This window comes from Hyposmocoma kahamanoa, unplaced genomic scaffold (assembly GCF_003589595.1).
Source record: "Hyposmocoma kahamanoa isolate Upper Pololo Valley unplaced genomic scaffold, ASM358959v1 230, whole genome shotgun sequence".
Classification (NCBI taxonomy): Eukaryota; Metazoa; Arthropoda; class Insecta; order Lepidoptera; family Cosmopterigidae; genus Hyposmocoma; species Hyposmocoma kahamanoa.
In genome coordinates this window covers 627,922-638,232 of record NW_020653749.1, presented here as the reverse complement: position 1 = coordinate 638,232, position 10,311 = coordinate 627,922, and the positions used below count along the sequence as shown (strand labels likewise).

The following is a 10,311-nucleotide window of genomic DNA, read 5'->3' as shown; positions in this document are numbered from 1 at the left end:
GTAGCCCAATTTATAGTGCAGTACGTCTGGTGCACCTTGGCCAACAAATCGGTGAGTACTTGACGCTGATTGGGAAACCCTGTCACCACCATGGCAAGCATTATAGTGTATGCCAACGTAAGACAAGGAGAAGACTAAATTATTACCATTAAAGTTTTTAGGTTTTCGCAATTACGCATTTCGCAACTATTCACGGAACGAAGAAGTCATAACAGTTACAGTGCCACTCAGAGCTTTAAATCGCAAAGATCTGAGGGGCTTTGCCACTGCGTCTGTCACCCTGAGACATAAGTTGATAAGTCCTATGTGCCTGTAATTTCACCAGCACCCTTACCCTTCAAAACCGGAACACAGTAATGCTGACATTACTGCTTGGCGGCAGAAATAGGTAAGGTGATAATACTTCCCTGGACGAACACTTATACAAGGAGTTCTACTGCTACTAAAATAAATGCGATAAAATAAATTTAGACTTAAAAACGTCACTGTTAAACTACTGCTCGTTCACTATGTTGACTTGTCTGATGAGAACGAGTACGAAACTCTATGGGATTATTCTTTTAAAATAAACTTAAGTGCTATAGAATACAATTTGAATCAAATTTGTGCGGAATCCTAGAGCCATGTTGTCTTTCCATACATCCTTATCTAACACGTAGTCTCCAATCTTGTAACATAACTTTTCAATTAAAATATTTTTAATGTAGGTTTTAAACTTAGGAAATGATAATCTTAATGCATGCTCCGGAATCTTATTGTAAAAACAGTTCCCCATAAAAGTGTCATTTAGCTTGGTCAAACGAAATGGCGTTTTCACCCTTTCTACGAAACACCTAAGAAACGTTTTGACATTAAAGTCATAGATGTATACTGTCACCGGGATTCGAAACGTTGACCTCGCAATGGAGAAGCAACTGTCCTCCTATTGTACTACCATCGATTACCAGATCTAACTTATTAGTATTTACGTATCTATTTCTAAAAAAATCTTAATACCGCTGTTTTCCTGGCCACACATGATCTTTGTATAGCGAAGATCGCAAGTCACTGCGCAGCGCACAATGCTGCAGATGACCCAGATACGGCCCTGTATTTTTGCCATAGAGGCGGTCCTGTATTCTTTCCATTACACAATATGTTCTTTTGTGCTTACATTGTTTGATGTCTTGTATATTGTTGTGTGCTATCTTGCCATGTTTTTGTTTCCAGGACACCCGAGTCTAGTAGTTAATTGTAACCTTCAACTTCCTAATGAACGTTAACAATGATAATAATGTATCAGACAGCTACCCTAATTTCCTGGTCTCTTACCTTTGCTATGAGTGTCATGCAGAACGAAGCTTAGCAGCAGTAGAGTCCCTTGTCCCCACCATCCCACCAAGCTGTAATGCTCACATTTCTGCGTTCCAAATTTTGAAGGGAAAATGTGCTAGTGAAATTACAAGCACAAGGGACTTCTTAACTTGTGTCTCAGGGTATAGGGTGCAGTGGTAGTGCCTCTCAGATATTTGCGATTTAAAGCTCTGAGTGGCACTGCCACTGTTATGGACAGGCGTGTAGCTTACCATCAACCGCACGATTTATTCGTCCCGACACTTGATATTATTAAAAAAAACGCTCAAATCATAAGCGGAAACGAACCCGGGACCTTCTCATCTAGAGCCTACATTGCTAACATTTGTACCAAACTAATATTACTTATAAACGCGATAGAAACACTGTTTGTGAGTTTCGTTTTCACGCCTAAACCGACGAATAAAATTTGAGGAATTTTAGTATAGAGATAGATAAATAGAATAGATAGATAGAACGTTTCAATTACCTGTCGCGTCTAAACGCGAACAGGCTAGCCTGTTCCCATAACACGACTATCTGTCGTGACTGTGTTGTGGACTTTTTATCGTTGAACGACAGTCATGCCTAGCTGTTCCCACTGGATCGTGACGACAATTTATCGTTTCACCACAGCCACCTTGTCAAAACGTGATGACATTAGTAACTGCGATTATCTGTCTGTATGTGTTTTATTTATCATCAGACGACTGTGGTTTTAGCTCTTCCCATTGTATTGACAGTCTGTCGTCGTAACATCAAAAACGTCGTGAACGACAGTTAATCGTGTTGTACTATATATGAACAACTTCATTTAAATGTATTTAGTAGCAGTAGAGGTCCTTGTGAAAGAGTTCGTCCAGGGAAGTACTGCCACCTTACCTATTTCTGCCGTCGAGCAGTAATGTCAGCATTACTGTGTTCCGATTTTGAAGGGTAAGGGTGCTGGTGAAATTGCATGCACGTGGGACTTGTCAACTTATGTCTCAGGGTGATGGACGCAGTGGCAGTTGCCGTCAGATCTTTGCAATTGTTATGAACAGGCGTGTCGCTTAACATTAGGCGCACGACTTGTTCTTCCCGTCACTTAATATTATTAAAAAAGTCACGACACTTTAAACTATACGACTATCTGCCGTCACGACATAATAGGAACGCGCTCTTAGGCAGCTTTGTGTCACAAAAATAAATCTTACAGGGGTTAAAATAGGAGATGAAAGTTTGTATGGAGAATCTATAATTTCTCAGTAGATACACGAAGTACCTAGTTACTTGTACTACATCGTAACACAAGGAGCATTAGGTATATAGATACATACGTAAGTACGTTGTTTTTGGAGTGTATTGAATATTTAATTCAAACTAACCACCGCTAATTGATTCGAGCCATGATAGAGTTGCACATTATGTATATCTTGCCATAGACAAGCTAGAGAATTAATATTATTAATCTGTAAAGGGCGTTTTTAGGTGCTATGGGCGCATGGAGCGGATGTACGGTAATAGAGTGGCGTGGAAATTTTAATTTCTGATTAATCTATTAATTTAAATCAGGCAACTATGAACCATATACCATACATTTTAAGAACTAACATACCTAATATAATATGAAAACTAGTCCGCAGTCCTTGAAGACAATGTTGCCAGCGATGACCTACAGTTCTGAGACGTGGTCACTTACTAAATAATCAGAGGTGGACGTCTTCCGGCTGATATGATCATGATGATGGATACAAAAACTAAATACCAAATCTACATGAAGGGCACTTGTCGGCGTCGCATGACGCAATCTGCTGACAGGTAAGCTCTCTCGGCACCGCCGATGTGCGACACCCTTCGACCAAAACTCCTCCTTCATGAAAGTCAACTGATAATATGTCGGCACTCTTACCACAAACTAATTGAAATTCACGTTGTTGGCGGGATTCCAACCACTCAACACTCACTGATGTACTGTGTCAACGGTGTACAATTCTTCTTTATTCCTTTGCAATTTTTTTTTGTTTAATCCAATTGTTTTTCTTCTTCTCATGTCTATATTACATTTTCAGTACATTTTATAATTACAATACAATTTTTATTTTCAATTCCATATAAATCCTGCAGTAGGTGTGTAACGCGGGTTCTTACATATTTTCGTTTTCTTTTTTTTTTGTTCTTTAATATTATTTAAGTATTTCTGTTGAAGTTCATTACTAACTTAGCATAGTTTATCGTCAATACAGATATGAAACTTATATTAAGTAACATACAGCTAGAATTTTATGTAGGGCCTTAAGAAGTAAGTTACAGTAAATTTTACTAGAAGTTTTTTACATAAAAAGCGTGCATTGCGTTGCGTTATCAAATAAATAAAAACTCATTTATCTTTTCCAGTTTATCAGTAATGTTAATTGCAAATTCATTCTTTCATTTGGTTCAATAAAAAATTCTAATAAAGAGGGAGATAATGGTAAGTTTTATGCAACTGAACAAAAAAAAACGCGGATTCTTACACATTGCCCTCGGAACAAAAAGGTCCCTTTTACAAGTAACATGTTTATCAAAATTGAATTACACGCATATTCGGGATCAGTTTTTTGTAACTGTTCGATTTTTGTATTAATTATTAGACATTTTCCTACAAAAGATAATTTTTTTTATACCATAATTACTACCCACAACGAAGCGACATGTGCCATTATAATGTACACTATATTTTCCTATAAACCTAGCCATATGTAATTTATGTACGTCGTGGGTATAGTTTTTATAATTTGGTGGGCCGTGACCTCTGAATGCGTTATTTTCATTACAATGTGCACTGGACGTTTATGTGACCATAGGAATATTGTTTGAATCTGAATCACTTCACACATCATGTACTTTTTGATGTACACGAGGCCTTAGAAGATTATAATTATATGGCGGTGATTTTGACCAATTTAACCTAATATCCGTTTAGTTTCGAGTTTAATTCCCTTTCATCATCATCATCTCAGCCGAATGACGACCACTGCTGAACATAGGCTTCCCCCAAAGAATGCCACAGCGAGTGGGTGATCTACCCACGCTGCATCTTCCGGTACGCGATCGCCAGTCGAGAACTCTTCGGCCCCATCGGCCACATGCTCAATGTGCCCTGCCCACTGCCATTATGTTTTGGGTTATGTCAGTTATTAAGGTTCCGTTGCGGATGTCCTCATCAATGACTCGATCTCGCAGTGGAACAGAAAGAAGAAGAGTGGAAGTCCGAGAATAGCCCTTTCCATTGCTCTTTCCAATTCTCTATAGTCTTTCATAATTCATTATTTTACTCAAATATTTTATACTCAAATATTTTATATGCCCGTAAAAATATACATAATTTCAATAAGAAGGAAGATATCCATAATATTAACCTTAGCTAAGTCCAAACTCATGGTACCACGATTTCGTTTAACCAAGGTAAACAACTCTTTTATGGGGAACTGTATATGTTTTTACAATAAGATTCCGGAGCGTATATTAAGTTTATCATTTCCTAAGTTTAAAAACTACATTAATAATATTTTGATCGAAAAATCATATTACAAAATTGAAGACTACGTGTTAGATAAAGATGTATGGAAAGACGACACGGCTCCAGAATCCACACAAATTTGTTTCAAAGTGTATTGTGCATTTAAGTTTATTTGAAAAGAGCAATCCCTAGAGTTTCTTGCTCGTTCTTCTCAGGGAGGTCAGCGCAGTGAACGAGCAGTAGCTTAAATGTGACGTTTTCAAGTGTAAATTTATTTTACCTATGGAATAAATAATCTTTGACCTTGACTTTGACTTTGATTTATTTGTGAAAACAGGTTTTCATTATGTCCGGCCAAACATTACTCATACGAACATATTGAAGGTTTGAAACATGATTAATGATGACAACACATAGATTGAATAAGTAAGTGAGTGGTATAAATGAATTGGTAGTATTTTTCTTAAATAATGATATTTTTCTTGGCTGTTTATGTCAATTATGGTTAATTTAAATAGTTTTAATTTGTGTTCAGTTTTGATCGGAATGTTATTGCCTTTTTTTTACAACAGCTCTACAGATTCAGTTGAAACAAATTTAAAAACAGTATTTCATGCAATTACTATTTTTATGGTTTTGTGTACAGAACTATAATGAAATTTTTCAGCCCAGTAGCGAATGCCATAGACAGTAATGTTCTGTTCAGAACTAAAAAGAGCGCCTTTGTGAAATGGTTTATGAAATTATAATTGACAGATTAAAATACAAAAATAAAAATATTTTTTCGAAAATAATATGGAAACAATTATGGAATATTAAAGTTTTTATTGAATTGATATTCAATTATTTTTTGTGAAATTACTCCACTAGTTTGTTGTAATCATTAATACAAAGATCGAACACTCAGAAAAAATTCCTTCGATCCGGTCGGATTCGAACCGACGTCTTCTTGCATACCGTGCCAGACGCTGTATTAACTAAGCCACGGAACGAACCAACGGACCCAACGAATTTTTCTATGTGCTTGCGTCGTGTCTTTGTATTTGGTTTTTCAACGACTTTTTAGTCGTAGCGCCATCTATGAGAAATCTATGAAAGATTTATCACCCCGTTAGTACCTTTACAGCTACTAGTCCTGGCGAGAGATGTCGCTATTCACTGTATTTTAAATTTTATTATTTATTTTATGTTTATTTTATATTTTATTATATTATTTTTTAAAATTATGGAATAACTTTTTCATTGAAAAAAAAATTGGACTCAAAAGTTTGCTTATTGTACATGTATTGTGTCAAGTGAAAAGTTGACTTTATTTGCGGAAAATACTTTTTTAATTTGTGATAGCCGAAACGAGCCCGGAATAGCATCGTTGGCATCAGGGACCACCTCGATAGTATAACTCTTTCAAACAAAAATGAATTCTCAAAATCGGTCCACAATTCATGGAAAAAATAGATATGTCAGTGTACCTATATGTCTTTAAAATTTGAGGATTTTTATCGATTTCCATGGATCCCCTCATCAGGTTGTGACTTGGTGACAATGGAACCACCACGAGAGTGCACCCTTTCAAATAAAAAAGAATTTTCAAAAAAGGGTCTATTATTGACGGAGAAATCTGAAAACGCACATACAGCCGAACGTATAACCTCCTCCTTTTTTGAAGTCGGTTAAAAAGAAGTGACAAATATGTAATACCAAAAATATACAATAAAATAGACTGGCTCAGAGTACGAAAGTTAGTAAAAAAGTGTTGAAAAAGAAATAAAAAAATGTATTGCTAAGTGATAAAATGCTGTAGTGTACATTTATTGTGATTAGAGATAGTATTATTTAGCAAAATTATAGTTTTTCTTTAGAAAATTTGCTAATATTTAATGTAACTTAATTAATGAAGAATTAACAGAATAGATATATGTAATTGAAAAGAGCGTTGCCAGAAACCTGATGCCCAGGTGGGCAAGATCTTTAGAATAAGTATAAATTGTATATCTGTGGAGAAATAAATAAATAAAAAAAAATTGTGCTCTGGGTATTTGGGATAATATCAGCGGAACCAAACAAGGGAAGTTCAATGCTTACCTCGTAATCACTGTATCCATTATTTCTCACAGCACTCAGTGGCTTTTTCCCATCGGCATAAGGTCCAAAATTCAGAACCCCAGGTCCAACGAAGGGTTTATAATCTTTAATTCGGGCCAAAAAGTTTGGCTTTGGTTGATCCACCAAGATATTCGGTTCGGGTTGTAAAAAATTTTGCTTCAAGTAATCTAAATAAGTCGGCTTGAATGAGACTCTATTGATTTGCGACGAAGAAGCGATACTGTTGTTTATTTGCGGGGGATTAGGATTTAATTCGCTGCGAGCTATTGATTCTATAAGTGGTCGTGACGTCACGATGAGGGGCGGACGAGGAGGGGGCGGCGCATCATTAGGGAACAGTACTGGCCCTTGTCTGAAAATAATCAAAAATAGATTGTTATTTTAGTAGTTAGGAGAAATCCCTGTGAAAGAGTTCGTCCAGGGTAGTACTGCCACCTTACCTATTTCTGCCGCCCAGCAGTAATGTCAGCATTACTGTGTTCCGGTTTTGAAGGTTAAGGGTATTGGTGAAATTACAGGCACATGGGACTTGTCAACTTATGTCTCAGGGTGACGGGTGCAGTGGCAACGCCCTTCAGATCTTTGCAATTTAAAGCTCTGAGTGGCACTGCAACTGTTACGGACAGGCGTGTAGCTTACCATCAGGCGCACGACTTGTTCGTCCCGTCACTTGTTAAATTCTAAGTTATGTACATTCGTAGCAGTACCTGTATCTAACAGTGAACAAAAATTTCGTGGTGAAACCTGCGTGTCCTTAGAAAATTCACAGTACTTGGAAAGCATTAAACAAAGATCCGAACACTTAGAAAAAATTCACGATCCGCTTGGATTCGAACCACCGTCACCCAGTAAACCGTACAAGACGCAGTGCGAATTTCATAATATTTGAAAATCAAATATTATACAGTTGTTAGTAGCTCAATTGATGATTTTGGTTCATCTTCCGATGAAAGTGAATATAAATATAAACAATGAAGTCTTATTTTTGTTTTTCTTCAGATGTTTACTATTACAGATTGTCCTTTTGAACTCTGTTAATGTAACTACACTACAACTACAGTTACAGGTTGTAAAATATTTACTTATTATTTACGTTAAATTCTAAATGCTAATTGTTCTATCTAGAACTGAAAACCAATAACCGAGAAAAATAATTTAGATTTTTCGTGAGAATGATCGGATATGGTTACCGATACGTTTAGTTAACATCCCTATTTACGTCGCGATGACAAGTGTCAAAAGCTGCCTATTATTTTTTGTGGCGTGGCTGCCTCTACAGACGTCTTATTAGAAAAGACGCACTTATTTTAAAAGACCTCTTAATTGGAGCCGTGTTGAGTAGCGTATTATTCGTACTTACTTAGTAGGTTCAACCTCCTTCAAATATTGATGTGGATGGTAATTGAAATGCCTGGGACCCAGCAGGCTGGCTGGAGTAGGGTGTTCCTCGGCTGCTATCACAGCTGCCAGGAGAAATATTTGCCACATGGTTGGTTAATCTACGAAGTGAAGAGTGGTTGATGGCTTCTGGTGACAAGAAACGTATTATTTATATAGATAGATATACTCTTTATTCACTAATATGCAGTAATTGGAATTGAGGGACTTAATTTACATAAATAATGAATGTTCTCTTAATATGGACATACCCGTTTTGTCATCAATGCGTATAAGGAAAATTTCTTTTTTATTTACAATTTACTTTCTAAACATTCCAAAATATAATAATAATAAATCTTTATTACGGACAACAGGAATCCATGAAATGTTAGTAACAAAAATAGCTTATAATTCGGTTAGTATTTACGTTCTACTACGTATTTTGTGGTTGTTATTAAATGCCGCATCACGGGGCACTCACTCCTATCGGCGGTAGTCTTCAGTAGACCTGTCACGTATTCTGTTTAATAAAGACACTGCGACCAAAACTGACGACGCGAGCTTCAGCAAACATGGTAGACGCACTGCCGAACCGTGGCAGACGATAACGTCCTGAATGCGTTATTATATGGCATATGCAAGGCTCTAAAAAGAGTGACCTCCACCTCCACCGTACATCGAGCAAACCTGCGAGCCATTATGTTCGCCCTCACCGACAGTGCCCTGTGCTCGCGTTCCATGTCCATATATATAAGTTGTTTCATATTTTTTTTTAATGGCTAAAGTATTTAAATACGTAAGTACCTATAAAAACATAACTACAAAATTATTTTTTGAGATTACAATTTGTATATGTCGCCAATGTACTCAAATTTCAATAAATAATACGCATATTCGTAATTAATAATGCAATCAGTTCCGTGAAGTTCCGAGATTTGTATAAGGGAATGTCCATGTTATTTTTTTATTTATCTAAATTAGTTCCTCAATCCGGATCACTACTAATGTGACATAAATACAGATTAAATAGAAAAGGATAATAAAATATTTTTGTCATAGAAGTGAAATGGCGCTGACTCAGAATATGCCTAAGTTCCCGAAGGCGCTGGTTTTCAGTCAGAACCGACGAGAGGGACTAAGTGTAGAAGTTATTTGTAAGCAACAATCGGAATGAACGACCAGCCTATTTCTAGTCCCTCGATTATGGTAAAAATCATCATGATACACAGTCAATACCTGATCCCCTATAGTTCATTTCACATAGGTATATTTGATATTTCTAGGGGTGTAGTGTCTTAAATGCAATAAATCGCCAATCGAATGAATAAAAATCGATTTAAATAATCTTATTGAAATAATTGTCGAAGAAACAATCGATTTAGGGACAATAATTTAAGAATATATAATAAACAAAACAAGTAGGATTCGATTATTATGTTAGAAGTTATTAAAACAACAAATAAAAAAAAATCAACAATAATCAAACAAAAAGTTAACAACAAAGCATAAAATCAAGAGCAATGAAACGAAATTTGAATAATTACTCCACAACAGTTATGCAAAACTGAAAACAAAAGAAATCAACCGGCATTCAAGGTGTATGCACTCATATAGAAGCGAGATGCAAGAGCAGTGGTGTCAATTCATCGAGTATTTAACCAGATTTGTTTGAAAACTATCCAGCTAAATCATTACGGTGACAACTGCGCTCCGATTGGCCAGCCCGGATTCGAAACAATGGACGAGTGTCGTCATTTTTTCACTTCAAAACTACCAATTTAACTTGAGCTTTGCTGTAATGGACGTAAATTGAAAAATTACATATTTAATATTTAATTACCGCTGAAATGTGATTCCGTTTGTTTTGTAATTAGATATTTTGGAACAGCCCCCATTGTTAGAGATATTATCTTTATCGAGTTCTTAGGTTTTCGCGATTGTTACACATAGGAAAAGAAACTATTTTTTCGGATTTAAATCGCGTATATTTGTTCTTTCAAACAAAACCGACGTTT

At 36.2% G+C, this 10,311-nt stretch overlaps 1 protein-coding gene across 1 annotated transcript in view; it reads right to left on the bottom strand.

The window, feature by feature from the left end:
• Positions 1–8,427, bottom strand: part of LOC113228392 — a 21,289-nt gene extending 12,862 nt beyond the window's left edge. The window contains exons 1-2 of the mRNA XM_026461669.1: positions 8,277–8,427; positions 6,896–7,268 (exon numbers count right to left, since the gene is read on the bottom strand). Coding sequence (XP_026317454.1) covers positions 6,896–7,268; positions 8,277–8,404 — 501 coding nt within the window. The 5' untranslated portion in view covers positions 8,405–8,427. The remainder of the gene's footprint in view (positions 1–6,895; positions 7,269–8,276) is intronic.
• Positions 8,428–10,311: the final 1,884 nt, after the last annotated feature.